At 39.3% G+C, this 21,733-nt stretch overlaps 1 protein-coding gene across 2 annotated transcripts; it reads right to left on the bottom strand.

Moving 5' to 3' along the window:
- Window positions 1-1,324: 1,324 nt before the first annotated feature.
- Window positions 1,325-21,405, bottom strand: kank3 (KN motif and ankyrin repeat domains 3). Of its 2 annotated transcripts, none has more exons than XM_026925504.3 (11): window positions 21,235-21,405; window positions 10,693-10,769; window positions 5,868-7,472; window positions 5,657-5,759; window positions 5,310-5,534; window positions 4,534-4,624; window positions 4,224-4,443; window positions 3,978-4,120; window positions 3,588-3,788; window positions 3,267-3,365; window positions 1,325-2,122 (listed from the first exon to the last, which is right to left on the bottom strand). In XM_026925504.3, the coding sequence occupies exons 2-11, from the start codon at window positions 10,724-10,726 to the stop codon at window positions 2,060-2,062; spliced, it is 2,784 nt and encodes a 927-aa protein (XP_026781305.2). In that variant the 5' UTR covers window positions 10,727-10,769; window positions 21,235-21,405; the 3' UTR covers window positions 1,325-2,059. The 2 variants fall into 2 exon arrangements, with proteins under 2 accessions (XP_026781305.2, XP_026781304.2); XM_026925503.3 differs by having other exon boundaries at window positions 5,657-5,765; window positions 21,235-21,404.
- Window positions 21,406-21,733: the final 328 nt, after the last annotated feature.

The following is a 21,733-nucleotide window of genomic DNA, read 5'->3' as shown; positions in this document are numbered from 1 at the left end:
TTATGTACAAACTCATTAAATCTCAGCGTTCCAGTCGTGTTTTTATCTAGGTGGCCAATTCACCAATCACTTAATAGTGTGTGCTTTTACACACACACACACACACACGCACACGCACACACACACACACACACACACACACACACACGATCATTTGTAGTTGTCTGAAGAATGGATAAAAGGAGGAGCAAAGACAAGGTTGCTAGTATGTACAGAAAACAGAAGTCACCTTTATATAATAAACTTTATTTTCATGGTTTAAGGTGGCTAGGTATCCCAAGGCACATAACAAAACATAAAAATAGCAATAATATTTTACAGTAAAAGGGGGCAGTGCTGGGTTAGGCACAAATCAGAAACAGGAAACAAGCAAATATTTAGTTTAAAAAAATAGATTAACATATTGAGTACATTATTACATAAGCATATGAAACTTTAAATCTTACTGGTTTTTTTTTTTGTTTGTTTGTTTGTTTTTTTGGTTAAAGCATCCATCTGTCTCCTGCATAAGCCTTTAGGATTGGGGAAAATACCTTAAAGAGCCATGTTAAATTATCTTTGGTACAATCTTTAACATTTAAAAAAAAAATGTATGCAGCATCTTCTACTGCTTGCAGCTTTCTTTTTTTTAAACCCTGTGAACATTACTGACTAACAGTTAAGTAGTTGAAGTATCCTGCAGTTGTCTAGCTGAATTACACTGCAGTGTAGGTAGAGAGCGCAGTAAGCAACACTACTATTTCAAGCAAAGGTTACCAACTTTTCCATTCCACATCTCCCAGGATTCATGTGCATGTTCACCTCTAGGTGGCACAAACTAACCAAGTGGACTGACGATTATCTCTGCTCAAAGTGCAACCCTCAGATGTTGCGGTTACAGGTTTGTATCGACCTTACCGTGATATGAATTCCCAAGAAGGAGCAACATTTTATGATTTGACCATCTGGGAACTGGTTCTAACTCTATGATTCCTGCAATGCTCAAATGTGCATTTTGAGCAGATTGTACTTTGGGTATTATTTGTAATTTAGCTAAATAGTCTGGTGTTAGTATTGATATAGGACCTGTGCTCCCTAAATAAACCTATACAGCAACAGTAAGTCAGTTGTATACAAAGGGCCACATCCACCAAGACATCTTAAATACTGTAAGAAAATGTTTGCTATTTGTGGCCTGTTTTTCTCCGTAATTCTCCGTAATAGCACATATCTATTACTACTAAATTTCTGGACAAAAAAAGTACAAAAAAAATCATACCAGGCTAGAACAGTGTTTTCTAAGTCTGCTTTTTTTTTAACCTGCCCACATGGGTTAGGTTTCTTAAAAAAATTCTAAAAAGTGAATGCACGTTTTACTTTAAGTCTAAAAATATACTTTGCATTAAAAATCACCCTTGCCTTTATGAAGGCGCTCTGTGTTTTTTTTAAGAATAGATACAGTTCAGTTGTAAATATAATGTTTGTAAGTTTGGTGTGGTTGCTAGAAGGAAACATTGCACCAGATCAGGTAAGTCTACAGACATGTCATTTTCTAGCTAGTCAGTGCTGTGTTGCTTGTTAGGTTTCATTGTAAGAACCCAAAAACAGAACACTGTGAAATACTGTGAGATAATGCAGATTTAAAGCTACAGTCTGTTGTGAGTTCTAAATGGACAATGGCCATGCTCAGTCTGAACAAATCAAAGCTCACTTTGGCCTGTACATCAATCCACTCTGAGAATCTGATGAACCTAACATCATTCAATGAAAGTCTTAGCTAAGACATTTTTTGCTTCTCAAATCAGTGACTCACATCTTTAAAATGAGCAACAGTGGTCTTGATTGTCCTCTTTGCACAAGACTAAAAATCTAACATCCACTGATGTCTTTCATACCCAATAATACAAATAATAACTGTAGTATAATGCATTAAATGACATAACACTGTGTGTAAATGGAATATCTGGAACAAACAACATTATTACATATAAACCTGTGATGTGAACGATGTTAGTTTTTCAGTAAAGGTAGTTTATGCTTCTAATATTCACTTCTTGCCAGTTTTAGAGCTAGTAGCTCATCACTCAGAGGGCCATGTCTTTCTAGGACTGGATGGACTCCGAGGGTTTGCTCTGGGGGACACCTAAAACATAAAAACAAGATATATAACTAATTCAATGCCATGGTACAAGAACCTAATAACTCAGAATCTAATACTTCCATTCAGTATTTTGAGGTCTTCTTTGCATGGTAGTGTCTGACTGAGCAGCAGTACTTTGTATATATGCATAGGGCCTTAGGTCTGGTTTTGCAAAATGAATACTGGTAGCGTGATTTAAGATGATGGCCATCCATCCATTTTCCATATCACTTATCCTACACAGGGTTGTAGGGGAGCCTGGAGCCTATACCCGGGAACTTGGGGCACAAGGCAGGGGACACCCTGGAGAGGGTGCCAACCCATCACAGGGCACAATCGCGCACACACACATTCACACACTATGGACGATTTGAAAATGCCAGTCAGCCTGCAATGCATGTCTTTGGACTGGGGAGGAAACTGGAGTACCCGGAAGAACCCCCGAAGCACGGGGAGAACATGCAAACTCTGCACATGCAAGGCAGAGGTGGGATTCGAACCCCCAGCCCTGGAGGTGCGAGGCAAACTAAGCCATCATGCCCCTTAAGATGACTGATTTAATTTAATTAATTAAAGCATAGTTCATCCCCACTTACTGAACGGCTTATTAACCAGGCTAATATACCACACAATCATTATTAAGTAATTCGTACTATTTTTTAAATAACGGTTACAAGGGAAGCGATAACAGGAAGGTTTGCAGATGTTCCACAACAATAAACCTAACTATAAATGGTTAAAAAGTATAAAGTGTCACATTAAGAAATTAAAAATTGTAATCAGTAACAAATTGCTGTGGTGCATGAGGAATGAAACACTTCAGGATGTGCTGTTACAGCAAAAACAATCAACTTCATGGTGGCAAGAGAAACTCCACTTTGTATCAGGCCACATCACCCCATTGTGGATTATTTTCCTATAACAGCACGCACCAAAGTGTTTTATTCATTACCTATTGCATGGCTAGTTTTGAGCAGCACCACAAACAAATTTTACGGATATCGTTGGCAGCTGTGTTTCTGTTCTGTGGTGCATAATGAGACAGATTAACCCACAAGTTAAAGTGTCCATTGCACAATTATGAAATGTGAGACATGACTAGGATTTGATTACGTGCAGGTCTTGTATTTAGAGATAGGCTACTTACATCAGTCTGAGCTTTAGAGTAGTTCATGTGGGCGTAAAGTAGCACTGCAATGTCATTGTGGGAAGCCTCCAGGGCAATAGACAGGGCATTGCTGCCATCCTAAAATAAAGAAGCAAGAAAGTTTTTATTTAACCATTATATACTACTAACTTGATCAGTGTTTATAAACATAAGTCAAACAAATAATTACTAAACATATTTTACACTACACTGCTCCTGAACTCAAGTTTAATGTAAGCCCAATTTCAGTAAACAAATAAGACTTGAGTTCTTGCAAAACAGTCATGTCTTGTACAGTGAGTGGGAAGCTGGTGTGCTTACGTTGTCTACAATGGCAATGTCACAGCCAGGCTGCTCAAGCAGAAGAGAGACGATTTCGGCACGCCCATGCTCGCTGGCACACATGAGGGCTGTGGAGCCCTCGTCATCCTGTATGTTCACACTGGCACCGCACTCAAGTAGCGCTCGCACCATCTCCTGCCTTCCGTGGCTCACTGCCAGCATGAGTGCCGTCTGACCAGCCTAGACAAAGCCAAGCCACAAAGATGCAACACAAAAACATATACTTTACTCAAATAAAGATAATGTAGCATGGGCTGATGATAACCAGTGGTTACGGGTTGAGTTACAATGATCTTATTTGGATAGTGATAATAGGTTTCAAGCAACAGTAACAGTGAGATTTCAAATAAGTCTTGAGCGGAAACTCACCTGGCTTGCCTTGGCATTGACATTGCCCAGACTGAATAGCTTCTTGACTACCAACAAGTCTTCCTCTTCTTTCACTGCTGATAATGCTGCCAGCATCACAGCAGTATATCCTGCCTTGTTCTGCTTATCCACATTGCACACACCTACACAAAATACATCACAATTTAAAAAAAAAAAACTCCCACTAGACTAATCTAGAAATATGCTGTACCTGATAAGTCTATGTTAATAACTTAACACAATAACCTGTGTCAAGTAGGAGTCCAACTATGGTGAAGTTGGAATGGGAGACACTGTAATGCAAAGCTGTGTTGCCATTGCCGTCGGTCATGTTGACTACGTGCCGCACCAGAGCAGGGGAAAGCTCAGAGAAAGCCATCAGGTAGTTGGAAACTCGGGACGGCTGTGCTGTCTTAGCACTGGACACTCTGAACCATTCCAGCTGCACGGTATGGGTGCTGGAGAGCTGCAGCAGTTACATAATGTCTTTTATTGTTTTGACACTTTGGAGTAGGAAAATGGAATTTCACTGTAACTGTATATAGGTTAGACCTACCAGTTCTTTACTCTTTGCTGTTTTGGCACCATCATTAAGATGGTTCTTTAAAATGAGGCAAGCCTCACGCATTTTTGAACTCAGTTCAAACCTGCAAGAAAGTGTCTGGCATGTTTAAAATGAAGATAACACGGTAAAAAAAAATTTCACACGTTCACTTGTGCTATATGGCTTACAGAGTAAAATAGACCAGCACAAGTGGGTGCTTATCAAGTTCCACAGGCCTGAACAGATAGCTTTCATTTCTATCACACACTAGTGACAAGACCAGCATGGTGCTCCAAGGCCAATATTTTTGGATCACTCCTCATGATTCCATTTATAAATTATAAAAGGCACATACTAAAATAGTTATTAATAGCTAGTTAAATATTTATAATAGTTAGTTATAACTGTGTGTCTCATAAATTTATGAATGTGGCTCATAAATTTGAGTGAAACATAAGTGGTATGTCTCAGGTCAGGCTTGGTTTTCCTCTTATTTTCATATGAAAAAAAATGATAACTTCTGACCAGTGTATTCAAATTATTTTTTCCCTCATTGGACTGTTATTTTGGGTGGAAAAAGTTGATTTTTCTATTTATTGTGCAGTATATAGCAAAGAGAAATTGTGAATACTGAAGCATGGGCAAAATGGAAGAAAACTAAAAGATCTCCCATTACGTTAAACAAGATAACCCCCCAAAATGGAAGGGTTGGATAATTTTTTCACTAACCGGTATGACACATTTGTATGCTACATTCTTAAGCAAAATAATTATCTATAGTAACCTACTTTTCCTTTAGTACTTCAGCCTGTTCCTTAACACCATCTGTTACAGCTGGTATGTTTTCATCACTATCACTGTCATCCAAATTAATGTTCCTTTCTTCATCAGAAGTATCCTCTAGAGCTGCAGCCTCTTCCTCACTGCTGTCTGAGCACCTGCCAGTTGCACTTTCATCAGAGGAGCTTCCTTCATCCTCCTCATCTTCCTCTTCACTAGATGTTGACTCATAGCTAAACCAAATCACAAATTACATAATTTATAAAAATAATAATAAAATGCATTTTCAGTACTGTGAACATCTTTACGCTAACAGTGTCAAGTAGCAGACTAAGAGAACCGCATAACCACTCACCCTCCATTAAGAATCCCTACAAATTTTAAGCTTTTCTTGCCACTGCTGCAAGCACCACTCGAGCCACTCCCATCCTTTCTCTTCATGATGGATTTCAGGGGACCTGTAGCTTTCATTGGAAACATTTAATTCAAGTCACCCTTCTACTACAACCTTAAACAAGTTAACCAGTTCTCTGATGATGAACACAAGATGCTTTGTTCATACTCACCATCAGCAGAGACAGACTGTTCCTGATTGTCTTTTTTGCCAGTGCTAAAAAGATCTTCCCACTGAATACCTCTGTTGACCTGGATTAGAGCCATCTTTTTATTTGATGCTTCCACAAAGTCCGTTTGAATGCTTTGATCAGTTTTCATTGCTGGAAAGTCTGCACCGGAAACCCCAACTCCTACAGAGGTTTTGGAACAAAGCTCAGTTTCCACTAGCACATCAGCTGTTTCTGGTTTGACAAGTGTTTCTCTTTCTATCATGATCTTAGACATTCTTGCCATCTCCAGAGCTCTTAACTCCTCAAGGTCCTGATTGGCCTGGGTTAATCTTCTCTCAAGGAGATGGACTGACTCTTGCTGACACTTAATGGTCTCCTGCAGGCTGTCTATTTCTTGTTCAGTCTCACTTGACAGCCCAAGTAATGATTCCATTACCCAGACCGCCACTTCATTTGTTGGGACTTTGGCCTGAACTTCTTCATCACAGACGGTCACTGGCTCAGTTTCCACACCTCTGTGACAGACATCAACAGCAGCTTCTACGGCTGCATCTTTTGCATCCTGAACCACCACAATTTTAAGGGGAACATCACTACCTACAGCTATGGATCTTTTTTCTATCACCAGAACAGGAGGTTCTTTTCCTTTTTCACCAGATCTCTTCTCTTGACTTGCACTGCTGGGATCTAAAGATGATAAGTGTGCAGGATCTACCATAGCAGAGTTTTTTGCATTGATCAGAGCACTAAGTTCTTCTGTTTTCTTTTGAAGGGCCACAAGCAGCCTATCCTTTTCATCACGCAGCATGGACACTTCTCTTTCAAGTGCTGGTACTCCCTTTACTTTTTCTTCCATCTCCCTGAGCTGTCTAAGGGCTAAGGCCATCTGTTCTCGTACTGTCTGAAGCTGCCCTGGGGGAAATGAAGACGTTCCAGAGCTGGAGGCTGGGGTGCTCCTCCCAGAATTCTGAGGACTAAATCTGGTCCAGCCACCAGTAGAGGGATTCTGAACAGCTGATGAAATCTGTAGTAGGTGACCATCTGTAGCCATCTGGGAAGGCACTGAAAAGCTGCTATTTGATCCACAATCTTTGACACCCTCCTTAGGAAGGTCTGAAAGAGGAGAGTTTAAACCATTTGGGTATAGACTCTGCTCCTGCTGTAGACGACGGCTCGTCTCTAGTAATGTTCTCTCTACCCTGGGGTTACGTGGTGGTGGGGCAGGTGGCATTTTTGAACAAGATGGTAGTGTGGGACTGATCGCCAAAGATGGTGAAAGTGGCTGTGACCTGCTGGCTGATGTAACATGGCTTCGAGGAACAGGTGGGGGAAGAGACCGTCCATCTTCGCTGGTTGTTGATGCCAGTGATTCAGTAGAAGTCCAGCCACTAGTGCGACCCCCTACACTCCTCTGAGAGACTCTGTCACTACGTGATCCTCTCCGAGGGCTCATGTTTGTTCGGCGGAAAGTCTGACCACTCTCTATTTCTTCCACATATTTAAGGAAATCAAGGTCCAACTGGAATCCATATGGAGTCTGTACAGAATAGGATGCACCATGATCCATTTCGTCTTGAGTGGCACAATGAAAAGGGGAACCCAGATCTGCAGGAAAATCATGTTTGTTACTACTTTTGTGATAGGTATTTATTGCTCTTTTGTTTGGTGAGCTCTCCAAACCACTCAACACAAAGGCACAGCAGCAAGCAGGAGTCAACAAATAAACCCTCATTTTACTCAGATATCTGAAATGATTACCAATCATATACCAATCTCATAGTTTGCTTTTAGGTATAGTTGCTAGTCTTCTCAAGCTTAGCGTTACCAGCTGTGCCAATGTGCCTTTACTCAGGTAAAAGCTGCACGGCAGGTCGACAGTGGTTGAGCTCCAGTTGTTGAATGAAGGGTGAAGTCGAAGACAATGAGTGTAATCAATGAGGGCTGCCACTTGTGTGTTATTAACATGACACTATTTATTGTCTATGTTTCTCTTCAGTAAGGGCTGAAAAGCCAGAACAAGGTTGAGCTACTGAAACATTTCAAACAGCATTCTGCTGAGTGTGTGTGTGCGCACATTTGCATTTCTGATCTCTCTAAACATGCTTGTGGTAATAAGCTACGATGAATCTCTCTAGCTTGTTAAGCTCCATAAACAGCTTTGCCGCCAAATAACTGTAACAATAATTTTGTGTTATAACATGCATGAATGCTTATCTGGTAGAGTTATAAACTACTGGAATTGGTAAAGTTATAAAAAATAGTGCATGCTGGTTAATCTATGTAGATTGTACTATATAGCTATGGTTAAGGTTTAGTTATTAATACTCTAGGCTACTCATTAGAAGGTTATAGGTTAAAAATCACAGCATTTTCAGACTGCCTGCCACTACTGGGCCTCTGAGCAAGGCCCTTAACCATCTCTGCTCCAGGAGTGTCAGATCATGGATCAAGCTGGGATAGGTGAAGGAAAGAATTTCACTTTACTGTACTCACTTGTATACAGTGAGAGTAAAAAGTATTTGATCCCTTGCTGATTTTGTTGGTTTGCCCACTAACAAAGAGATGATCATTCTATACTTTTAATGGTAGATGTATTCTAACATGGAGAGACAGAATATCAAAAAGAAAATCCAGAAAATAACTTTCTTGCTGCCAAGAATATATATTAATTGATTTGTATTTCATTGGGGGAAATAAGTATTTGATCCCTCTAGCCAAAAGCACTTAATACTTGGTGGCAAAGCCTTTGTTTGCAAGCACAGCGGACAGACGTTTGTTGTAGTTAACCACAAGGTTAGCACACATATCAGGGGGAATTTTGGCCCACTCTTCTTTGCAGATCCTCTCTAAATCATTAAGGTTGGTGGGCTGTCGCTTGGCAACTCGGACCTTCAGCTCCCTCCATAGATTTTCGATTGGATTGAGGTCCGGAGACTGGCTGGGCCACTCCATGACCTTAATGTGGTTCTTCTTGTGCCACTCCTTTGTTGCCTTTGCTGTATGCTTCGGGTCGTTGTCATGTTGGAAGACCCAACCACGGCCCATTTTCAACTTCCTGGCAGAGGGGAGGAGGTTGTCCCTCAGGACTGCACGGTACATGGCTTCATCCATCTTCCCACTGATGCGGTGAAGTAGCCCTGTGCCCTTGGCAGAGAAACACCCCCAAAACATAATGCTTCCACCTCCATGCTTAACGGTGGGCACAGTGTTCCTGGGGTCATAGGCAGCATTTTTCTTCCTCCACACATGACGAGTAGAGTTTAGGCCAAATAGTTCAATTTTGGTCTCGTCTGACCACAGAACCTTCTCCCAATCACTTTGTACATCTTTGAGGTGATCATTGGCATACTTTAGGCGGGCCTCCACATGTGCCTTCTTAAGCAGGGGTACCTTTCGGGCACTGCAGGATTTTAATCCATTGCGGCGCAAAGTGTTGCCAATTGTTTTCCTGGTGACTGTGGTCCCAGCTGCCTTGAGGTCATTCACTAACTCCCGCTGTGTGGTTGCAGGCCGATTTCTCACAGTTCTCATGATCATTGCCACCCCACGAGGTGAAATCTTCTGTGGAGCACCAGACCGAGGTCTATTGATGGTCATGTTATACTTCTTAAATTTTCTCACAATTGCACCAATGGTTGTTACTTTAATACCCAGCATCTTGCTAATGTTTTTGTAGCCCATTCCAGATTTGTGCAGGTCAACAATCCTGTCTCTGAGGTCCTGAGAGAGTTCTTTGGTCTTACCCATGTTGGAGAGTTTGGAATCTGTCTGATTGTCTGATTCTGTGAACAGGTGTCTTTCATACAGGTGATTAGTTAGAACAGGTGTCTTCAATTCAGGTAACAAGTTGATTGGGAGTGTCTAACTGGTCTGTGAAAGCCAGAACTCCTAATGCATACTAGGGGATCAAATACTTATTTCCCTCAATGAAATACAAATCAATTAATATATATTCTTTAAAGTTATTTTCTGGATTTTCTTTTTGATATTCTGTCTCTCCGTGTTAGAATACATCTACCATTAAAAGTATAGAATGATCATGTCTTTATTAGTGGGCAAACCAACAAAATCAGCAAGGGATCAAATACTTTTTACTCTCACTGTATGTTGAAAATAAAGGTTCCAACCCCAAATGACTCCCTATTTCCTAATATAAATTTGTATGGTTTCCACTCCATTATTGTGGGAGCTGTAACATTAGATTCATAATCACAGATGGGAGAGGTCACTGTGCTAGGTAATAATGAAGATGGAGTTAGTTAACTTGATAGCTTTTTGACTACCTTTATAATTAGTAATACACATAAAATACAAGTGCATAAACTTATCATTTTTAACACATCTACCAGTAGTCATTGGCCACCACTGGCACCCCATCAGCCTGTATGCAAAAATGTTGAACTACATATACATGATTTTGTATTTATTATTTATTTACACTTATTTCTATATTCATGTTCTCCTTACTGGTGAAAAATGGCATTAACATTGGATGAAAGCGCTTAGAAAGTGCTTCTCTATAGAGAGTACTCTCAGTGGTTCTTGACTTTTCGGACACCCTGTATACTGGTTTCCCAGGGGAAGGGGAGAGTGCATGTATGGCATATTCTTCTTTCTTTTTTTTTCTTTTTTTTTGAGGAACTGCCATATAATATCTAAGTTTTGGGGGACTTTTGGCCATAGTATAATGCACTGTCATATCTGCTGTGCAGACCACTTTGAAAGGCATCTCGAAACCATATATCTCTTTTTTGCAGCAACTAATAGGTATGCTTCGACCGCTATTTTATAATCATTTCCTAAAGTTAACAAGGTAAAAACTTACTCAATTTGGGGCTTATGTGCACAGACTGTGTCATCTTTTGGAATTTTCTGGTGCCCCCCCAGAAGTCAGTTCAGGACCTGTGAAAAGAAAAGGTGGACAAATTTCATATTACATTTAAACAACAACAATCAATAAAGGTCAGGTTAAAAGAACAGTGGGTCAGGCTGAGGTGTAAGGAAATGCTGTGTCAAATGTCTAGGCAACTGATTTGGTGACAGGAACACTTTTTTTTTTAAATTGCACAACACAAATCAGTTCTAAATAAAAGATAATATAAAAGAATACTCAGCCTTATTTAGTTAGCTTGCTTATGCTACTTAATTTATATAGTTTATAATTGATAAGTTCTGTCTCCTGTGCGGTTTCCCGGTATCACCTTTCCACATTCCACATCTCTGTCTAGTATATATGCAACCACAAATAGGGGAAATTGATAATCAAAACTTAACAGACTGAACCAATCAAAAGCAGGTTCTCTGTTACACTGCATGTGTGAGTGTGTGTGCATGTGTGTATATGCGTGTCTTAGAGTACGCATGAGAAAGAGAAGAAAATAGAGTGTCCCACAGGGAACTCCCAAACTTGCTGATGGCCAATCTGCCCCTGAAATCACTCCGTAAACTAACTGTGATGGTCAATTGCAATCTTGATCCTACAATAGACTAGTGTCCCATCCAGGACATATTCCTGCCTTGTGCCTAGTGTTCCCGAGATACACTCCGGATCCATCGAGACCCTGACCAGGATAAAGAGCTTAATGAAGATGAATGAATGAACGTAATCCCAACCACTCTCAGTACTAGTTTGTGCACTTTTTTCCTCATAATATGTACTTTTTCTTTATAACCCTTTATGAGACATTTGAGAAGGTGAACATCGACCTTTTAATTACAGCATGATGATGTCCTAAAACACAGAAAGAATTTCATTGACACATGTTTATCCTACTCCACACATGAACACTCCTCAATGAACATGTCCTGCTCTGAGCTGTCAGTATTAATTTTGAGAGGGGTACTAAGGGTTCAGCAAAGGCGATCTTCCCTTCTTTGCTTACAAAAACACCCGAGTACAGCTTAGGGCTATGATTGGATAGAGATTGCATTTCAGTGCAATGAAGATTTTGTTTTTCAGTGTGTAATGTTAAAAAGCAATGCCTTTTGTGTATTGCATTTTGTGTTTTTCACTGGCATGGCCACTTCTTCAGACACATCTACACTTGTATAATTGTATATGTGTATAATTGATCCCGCAAAGTTTAGGCCTTTACATTATTTGGTCACTATCTAATCTTTTGGTTCCTATAGGGTTTTTCGCACATCTAGATTTTAGCACCTCCCTGACCTCACCCAATCGATTTTAAAGTCACCAAAACTTATATGCTTATGCACTAACCCACAGCACTTTAATATGTATTCTGTGGGCAGATACTTTTTTTAATGATTCATTCATTACATCTTGTCGAGTTTTTACACCATTTCCTAATAAACATTACATTTTACATATAGATTTTTGCTCCTTAGGTTAATGCTCTTTTGTGGTTTTCTTTTGATTAATTTTATGTGTTTATGTGTGTTGTAGAGGACCAGAGCTCCAATTAAGAGCGCTGGAAAGAGCTGGTCATCGGACCCCCACCCCCACCCACCCACCCACCCAGTCAGAAAAACAGAGATGTAGAGGAAGAGGGGAAGCACGTTATGCAGGCAGATCTGTTTTTGGAGAGCCCTAGGCACATTCCACCACAACTTCCCTTTCACATCCTGCTAATGTGACCAGGCTTCAACTTGTAATTTGTGCACAGACAAAGTGTAGGTGGCTATATAAAAAAAAATAAACAGGGAAATATGAATGGGCAAACACTGCTGCCAAGCTTCAGGAAAAAAGGAAGACTACAGTCCGAATATACTGAATGATCAGAATAATTTAAAACTCTACTTCCCTGGATGTAACGACGCAGAATTATGCTTTGTTACGTGAGCAGTACTAGGTTCATGACCTCCCTTGGTGCTCTAGATCTGTAGAGTCAGTCATGCTTGACTACGTTACCCTGTGTCAGCTTGTTTCCTGGACTATCAGCTTGCTGAACACCCAATCTCACTATCTTTGAGGAGACGTCTCACGGTGTTTACAAAGCCTGGTGATAAGTGCCTAATTACAGGGAAGAGAAAGAGACGAAAAAAAACACATTCCTGTCAGCCCCCCATTTAACATCACACGAGGGTGGAAGTTTCACACAAACAAGAAAAAAGCGTTCCACAGCTCCACTGGGTAATTTAAATTCCAATCTACTAAACTGAGTTGGATTAAACGTGAACAATTATCAGAAATACTAATACCAGTAAGTGAGTCATTTATAAAATGTTAGGAAGTGTTAGTGTTCCAAATATTAATGAAGTAACCGCTCTAGTAACTGAGTGTATCTATGCTTTAATGTATTTGCACGTTGCAGAGTGGGCTGACCATTATTAAATACAAACCCACCATTTTGAAATCTGAGGCTGGGAAATGCCCGAGACGTCACTCCAGTACACATATTCAGCTGGAGTATTGGTTTAATGTGAGTCATGTTTTCAAAACATGACCTCATGGTCCTCCCTCCCATTTCCCCTAGAGGGATTTTGTCGGTTGGACTGTATGGGTTGGGGCATGTATCAAACTTAACAGCTTAAGGAACTTAAACAACGAATAACCACAAACAGAGTCAGAGTCGTAAAGTCTTAATGTGTGCACATGTACAAAACCCAGAAACAGAAGGATGGATACTTTATGGTCCTTTACACTCCTATTCAACCTAGCACAGCAACACATCTGCAGTTTCCTGAAGGGAAGTGGATTTGATAAGGCCCCTGGGGCGCCCCCCATTGTCTTACAGCACTGTGACGGTCAAGCAACTGATCAATGGACCACAAGCTGCTTCCTCAAAACTACAGAGGGATACATAAACAAGGAAATGAAGCACACAAATCACAGTTGCATGCTGTCACACCCCAAGATCTGCTGATTTTCCATAAAAAAATATCACTGTATTGAATTCCACTTATACAACAGAGTGGCTGATTCTCAAATCAGAAGATGTGGATTAATTTTCTATAACAGCATGGCTGTTCCACATAAATGACAGGTTTATATTAATGCACCCCATTTCCACATTTATTTTCACTGTATGACACACAATAAAATTACATATTACATAGCAATATATTTGCCAATTGTGTCAGCACATCTTTGTTGCAAGCCAGACAATCAGAAAGCAATGCCTTCAGCATGTAGTCTTCATATGAACTCCACAATTTAAAAAAAATCCCTTGATTTTCTCCCCAACACAAGGACACATTGAACACCATATAATGAACCATTATGCTCCTTCCTTGACAAATGTTCTGAAGTCTCCTTGTTCTGCTTTCCAGTTCTGTCCTCCATCAACAAAAGCAGCTAGAAGCAGTACAGTGGGATTGAATAGAGGCTGACTTCAGATTTCCTCGGTAATGCCATATTTTATAATATTCCTCAGACAATAAATACTTAGTAGACGAAGAGAAGCTTCAAGGACGGACAAGAAATTATATAAAAGTCGACTTCCTAAGTTATAAATAATGGCATAACTGAGAACAGTGCTCAACAGTTAGAACATATAAGCAAGCAGCATAAAGTATGCCACAGAAGCACAGGTACCAAACAACACGCCAATGTACACAAAGTAAAAATACACATTAACAGCACATTACACGCCAAGATCTTCTGCAAGGTTAGCCAAAACAGGCCTCTCAGGGGAAGTATTACAGAACATTCACTTTTGGCCGATCTAGCAGTGAGCATACCATTAGATTGTAAATCCATACGTAGACATTATCTTGGACTTTTCTCCCAAATACCCAAAGTGAATCATTATGATACTATGAAGGGTCTGTTGGTAAAAGCAGCTCAGCTAAATGGCGCCTTCATGTAGAAATGGTAAATTATATCTTAAAATAACTGCACAATCGAGGCAGTGCTGATTCTGCTGCTGAGCCCACATTGTGACTTCTTCCTGGTTGGTTGATGTGAGTATATTTAGCATGGCATACTGCATTCCCAGACAAGTTCAAATGCAATGTGCTACACACAAATTCCTGATTTAAATACCCACTTATATTATCGCGGATAATTCTATTAAGCACATTTGAGCTTCATCAAAATGCAAGGTCATTACATCCAGAGCAAGACCTGTGGACATAACAGTAACATTATTCCTAACAAACAAAATTCTAGTTTTCTGTAATACATCACGTAAGCAGGGGTTATCGATCTACTATCAACGGAAAATGAACAATAAATTTTATCTGTGACTAAACAATGCACAAGTCATTAGTGAAAAGGACAGTGACCCTTATTCATCAAACAAGCATTTTCCTTTGCAATTTCATCTTTCCTGTGTCCGTACAAACAAATCAAACTCATGTCAGGTCATTTTAGTAAATCGAACACACAGATGTAAATCCTTATTAGCTCATCGTTCTCTTTAGAATCAATTCAATTCTTTTAGCATTTTGTTTAATTTAAATATGCATTTGTTGATTTTAGCCATACTCCTTGATCCATTCAGCACTTCATTCAGGAACTTGTGGGAGGCTCGGTATGCAAGGCTCTGCACTACGTCACTCTTTATTCACCTCAGAGCTGCACCAGCTGGGGGTTCAAGATGAAAACATAGCTCACCTATAGTTATAAATAAAGCTTATAAATAAATCTGACCTATGCGGGTTCTAAAATTAACTGAATATACACACACACACACAATATATGTGTGTGTGTGTGTGTGTGTGTGTGTGTGTATATATGTGTGTGTGTGTGTATATATATATATATAACAGCATGTCCCTTCGTGTATTATTTCTTACTTATTACATTTCTAATATACTGAAAGTGGAATAGTAGTGCAATTGTAATTTCACTCATGCATATGTGCATCATGGATTAAAACACATACAGTATCATAATATATACTAGGCATGAGACAATACATTAAAGCCACGATACGAGACATATCCCAATATGGGCTTCATGAGGCAATATTGACACATAAAATATTCAATTTTAATATGTTTATTTTGTAATGACAACAAATCAAACCACTGCAATATCAATACATCATATTGTAGGAAAAATTATAAATCCTGATCTATTTAAGTTTTTATGAACATATGAACATGTTATTTTAACCATTTTCTGAGTCATTAATGTATTTCATGGCAATGTTATTAAAACGGAAAGATTGTTTGGTGGTAGACTGTGCCTTAAATGACTAAATAACAAATGTGTATCATTACCGCTCCTACTCTGCTGTCTGACATCCACCTGAAATGCATGAGTGCATAACATTTACCAATTTAATTGTACAAATGAGAAAACAATTGTGATTGTATTTTGAATATTTCCTCATCCAACCAAAACTAGTTCTGGTTATGCCACTGCCAGCACAACACATGAGTAGACATGAGTGTGACTTACATCAAGCGCAGCACACAGGTGTTGATTTTAACCCATGTTCCAGAGGTCAAGCCAGCTGCGGTAGAAACAGAAGTGCACATAGATACAGCGGTTTATGGTAACTGCCTTCAGATAGTTATGCTATCGAGCAGTAGTGTACTATGGACTGTTGCAGTATTATTTTTGCCAAGTTCAGGTGGGCCAAATGAAACAAGGCTGCAGGCGTTGTGTTTGACACATGTGCGATAATATTTCCTTCTGAGTAGCTTAACTTTTAGACTGTTAAGTAAGCATGTTTCGTGGCAGTTAGGTTCCCACTTCCAAACTTCCTCCTCTGTATGCTACCACCTCTGGTGCTGCCACCGTGTGTGTAAGTAGAAGTAGAGCTCATAATGAATATTAAACGGAAATATCGTGATACACCTCAGAGAAGCAAAATTCCTCTCACCAGTATTTTGTATCATGATGTTCTGCCTCATGCCTAGTATATACATATACTGTATATTTACAGCATACTGAAAGATACTTGAAGCGGTTTCATTTCGGAATGGTTACCTACACTTAACACAAAGTTAAGGTTTAATACTGATTTTGAAAACTTTAATTACACCAAGTACATTAATAATTGTTCCATTTTAGCATACTTTGGACATATGAATTTAAAATGTATGAATATTTTGTTTACATTGCTTTCTGTATATCTGTGATTATATTAGAACATGGGTTCCCAAACTAGGGGTCACTTGATTGACAAATGTTGTTTTGAGAGAAACTCACAATCCTGTCTTTTAATTTATTCGTTTAACATCACAATTTTTTTAAACTATGAAGACAGATTTTGTGTGATGCTATTTTCAAATGTTACTGGGAGTTACATTCAAACAAGCCACATTTAAATGATGGGTGTATATGCTATTTTAGTTCTTTTCCCTATCCTGACACGCTGCACCAGCATTTTTATTCAGCAATAAAAATGGACAAATTTCTCCCTTCGTCTTATGAAAATATGCAGAAATGATCATTTATTGGATCTGGTACAAGCGTGATTTAAGCATTACATTAAGTGTGCAAGTTACACAGTTATGTTACTGACATATGATAAAATGCTCAAATGTTGCAATAGTTTTATTAAATTAAATTGGGAAAAAATGTAGGATGGTAAAGGCTTGGGGTCCCAAAAAGTTTGGGAAGTCCTGTACTAGAATATTACAAAGTATATTATTACTTTATTTAACTTTTTTGCTCACTACGCTCTCTGCATTCCTCTGATTAAATCAGAATATTACAAAGTGAATATCTTTGATTTTCAGACATTAAGGCCCCTTGCTCAGTGCCAGGATTCAAGCTCTTAACCTTCTGATCAGTAGCATAATGGAATTGAAAAGACAAAACATCTACTTTAAGGAACAGTTCTTCCTACAAAAATATCACAAGAATTTTTGCCTTTTCTTTTTCTCTCGTTCTTGTGAGTGTCGCTCTTTGTAATATTGTGCTACAAGAAACCACAGAATGCAGCCAATGACACGTCAGACAACAGACTTTAAACATGCTTTTAGACTTAACTGTCTGTGGGCACAAACCCGGGCATACAGGCAATTCCAGCATTATTGAACTCACTGAATATTTTATGAATGACTAACTATTCAAACGACTGAAAAAAGAATGAAAATGAAAATAAGAATAAAAGAAAAAAATCCCCCTCTAGCCCAACTCCCACAGAGGATATACACATGGCTCTCTTCAAACAATGCAGTTCGAATTTTTTTCTTAAAAACACAATCACAGCAGTAAAATATAGACACAGGACAGCTTATATTAAACAGCTTGTTTCCAACACTCTGAATTTTTTTTTTTTCAAGCTTTTCTGATGTGAGGTGGATGTTTGAGTTAAAGGGCAGAATCTGAATAAATGTTTGCTTGGTTTACAAATCCATAAAACACATCTGATACTTCACTAGAGTTTCAGCAAAATGCAGAAACACTGCTTGAGTAATGTACATCATCAGAAAGCTGAAGTAAATGCGTCTGAAGAAAAGGCTAATATGATGAATAAAAATTGCAAACATGTAGCTATGGGTAGGAAAACTAAAAAGGAACCTCAAAATTTCACATCTTGATTCATTTCTATAGAAAATATCGAACTCCAAGTTTATTTCATAAGCCACCTTTTCAACTGGATTCATTTAAACCTGCTAAGGCTGCCCTTCTACAAACACAGGGCTAAAATTTATATTTAGTTCATTCAGATTAATGGACCCATACGAATTGTCTCCACAACCCCATCCATAGAATCAATACCTTTTAGAAAAATGCTTCTGCTGTTTATAAAAGCCACATATTCAATAAATGCTCCACTGTGAAATATACTTAATTCAATAACACACCTCCATAAACCATCATGGGAATTCAAAATACAGCGACTACCGACGATTTCCATCAGACCTATAGTAAGCATAGTTTAGCATGAAAACAGATGTAATGTGATGGATATATAGCTGGGAATTTCATGTTTTGTTCATGTATAAGGCTTTGCACTATTACATCTGAATTAAAAAATGTGTAATATCATCTATTTCCCAAGGAAACATTCTTATTTCCACAGCTGCAAATATTCCAGCTAACAGACACCTTGTGGCCACAGAAGTTGTTACGGAAGAAAAACAAGTGATGAATTCTGTCATAAAATCAGTTTAGTAACAGAGCTAAAAGCAGACGGTCTATAAGCAATTGATACTCGAAGCAGGAGGTTTTCTGAAGTGACATTCGCTTATCTGAAAATTATCTTAGAAACATCCTTTCTATAAAGTCAGTTGCCCAACAAAGATGAAAATATAACATGCGCAAGGTGTGCAAAGCAATGAGCGTGGAAACTATTTCTGGAACAAACTTTCAAAGTGTCTCCAGTAAAAGATACGAGGTACTTAGCCTGCTCAGTGAGTCCCTCATTAACAGAGCAAGCAAGGAGGAAGTGAGAGGATAAACTGGTACAAGTAAGCAGAAGCACAGACTGTTTCAAGGCACTGCATAGACACTAAGCAGGGTTAAATACCTATGAAATCAATAAAACCTCCATGTTAGCACTGCTCATCTGCATAAAAGTGAAAGTGATCATTCTTAAACAGTGCAGCAGAGAATATCTAAATATCTAAAAATGCTAATCAGAGTCAAAAGAATCTATTTCTTCTATTTCTGGTCCCGTATGTAAGGTGTCCAACACCTACTAAATGTGTTAATGACCTGATTACTTGAATCAGGTGAGTGTGTGTGTTTAGGCTTGCTCTTTTTCACTGTGCCGTTAACTGCTGACGTGATTCATGAGCCTTGTTGCTCGAGGTTACATGTATTATTGGAAGGCTATTGCAAGCTGCGCTTACGTCTTGTAAGATTGATTCGACGAACAGCTACACAGCTACTGCATGTGGCACTTCTGAGTACTAGCATTTACTTCGTCCATTGAGTTTATTGATGGCTTTTGCCATTTTGATGGTAAACTGGTGGAATTCCATCTTCGTCAACTCCCAGACCACAGGTTCCCAACCCGGGTCCTAGAGTGCCTCCTGTCCTGCACATTTTAGTATTTTCCCTGCTCAAACACACCCACTTTGACTCAGGAACCACTGTTAATAAGCAGATTATTTGGGGGAAAACAGTAAAATGTGCAGAATGGTGTTAGGAACTAGTGGCCCAGACTGTCATCTACCATGGGGGGGCTCCAGTGTCCATGGTTCAATCCTGAGCTCGGGTTACTGTCTGTGCATGTTTTCCCCACGTCCGGATGGGTTTCCTCTCACCTCCCAAAAACACAACAGGGGGTGGAAAAATTGCACGTACGTCCAATGTGTGTTTGAGTGTGCATGGTGCCCTGGCATCCCGTCCTGGGTGTATTCCTACCTCACGCCCAGTGTTGACGTGATGACGCAGTGGTTAAGGCTTTCAACTACTGATCATAAGGTCATGAGTTTCTTTAACCCTCAAGTGCTCATACTGTATCCCGCCTCAGTTGCAGGTTGTAAATTGCTTTGTCAACCAAATGAGCAAATGCAAACGTATATGTAATTAACCTGCTGGAATTGAAGCCTCGGGGACCTGAGATGAGGGATCCGTTCTCCCCTGCCGAGGGGAAATGCAGGAGAGGGGCAGTGAACCAAGAAGGAACCATAAATAGAATCACAGGACATGAGGCATGTGCAAGCTCACTGTTTAGGAGGCAATTTCAGTTTTCCTATTTCCAGTCAACATCATTACCTTATTAATACAGACACTTGCCCTCTTTGTTTCAAGGAATAATGTGACACATTGTTCCTTTGCTGTAACTTTGCATGCCAAGTGCACAGGTTTGGAACAGCTTATTATGGGTCATTGTCTAATCCTGAACAATCTCTCTCTCTTTTTTTTTTTTTTTTGCTATTTTTCAGTTTTCCACCATATTAGAAAACACAACCTGTGTACAGCAGTAAAATTTTAAAGTAAATTTTGGCGCGTTGGATCTGCAATTCTTTTTTTTTTTTTGAATTAAAGAAAATGTCACGAGGGCGGGTCTCGTGTCTCGCGCACTAATATCACAATGTCTCGCGCAATAACATCACAATGTCTCGAGGTATCCTTGTTCACTCACAAAAACAACAAAAATATTGTGAACTATTTCACCTTTTCTTTACGCGCGTTACAAAAGTCAATGGTGACTTGACTATGTTAATGTTCTGGTTATGTAGGAAAACATATTAAATTCAGAGTTTGTTCGGCTCCACAAAAAGATTCCGCTTTAAACTGTGGTAGATTTATTTTTGGAGTTTTTAACTACTAGGCAACTTGATAAGGCTCTGCTTAAGTGAGGAGCTGGCGGGATATTTAGTACTCCGTTAACCGAGAAGCCAAACCTCAGTTTAGGATAAAGGTTTTATTTCTTTAAAACATATTTATCAGCCTGAATAATCAGTAATTCATCTTAGAATAGCACGTAGGCGAAACATAATGCTCTCGCGCTTGGAAATGTTACTCAAGTTAGCGACAAAGCTAGCACTTTTTTCAGAAAACTCTCTTCGAGCCGTTAAATGAAAGGAATAAAATGAGTCTTACCCACAGTGTGAGTCGTGTCTCGTCTTAAAAAACAGACTAAATGTGTGTTTTTGGCTTTTTCCAGACGGGAATTAGGCGTACAAGTAGCGTTTGTGTTGATTATAGGCTTGTGATAGACGGAAAGAAGATCCAATCAGGAATAAGTTCAGCTGAAGCGCTGGAGCAGGGACTGAGGTGGTGCATCCCACAGCAGACACACAGGGCTGGGACAATACATCGATTCCAGCTGATCTATCGACGATACCTCTTGTACCGTCGATATTGATGTTTTAACGGAGTTTCAGAGCTGAAAAATGTACCTTACCGAATAAAAACATATCTACCAATAAATAAATAAACAAACAAATATGTCTAGGCTACTGACATGATTTTTGTTTACACTGAATGTGGTAGTTTGGTCTACATCACAAGTATTCAGTTAACACTGTAAAGGTCCAGTTACAATGACTGAATGGTGACAACAGTCACCATAATGATTCGTTTATGGTTATAATTTAGG

This window comes from Pangasianodon hypophthalmus, chromosome 8 (genome assembly GCF_027358585.1).
Source record: "Pangasianodon hypophthalmus isolate fPanHyp1 chromosome 8, fPanHyp1.pri, whole genome shotgun sequence".
NCBI classification, from domain to species: domain Eukaryota; kingdom Metazoa; phylum Chordata; class Actinopteri; order Siluriformes; family Pangasiidae; genus Pangasianodon; species Pangasianodon hypophthalmus.
Note: the sequence above shows the minus strand (reverse complement) of the source record. Positions and strands in the feature narration are given on the sequence as shown.

What these genes read in the sequence shown, in the direction of transcription:
- kank3 (XM_026925503.3), bottom strand. Translation starts at nt 10,726, where the DNA reads ATGACACAGTCTGTGCACATAAGCCCCAAATTGA. An exon ending in CAGCAAAGAGTAAAGAACTG is followed by an intron (nt 4,444 to 4,533) that starts GTAGGTCTAACC and finishes TAACTGCTGCAG; the next exon opens with CTCTCCAGCACCCATACCGT. An exon ending in TGGACTCCTACTTGACACAG is followed by an intron (nt 4,121 to 4,223) that starts GTTATTGTGTTA and finishes TATTTTGTGTAG; the next exon opens with GTGTGTGCAATGTGGATAAG.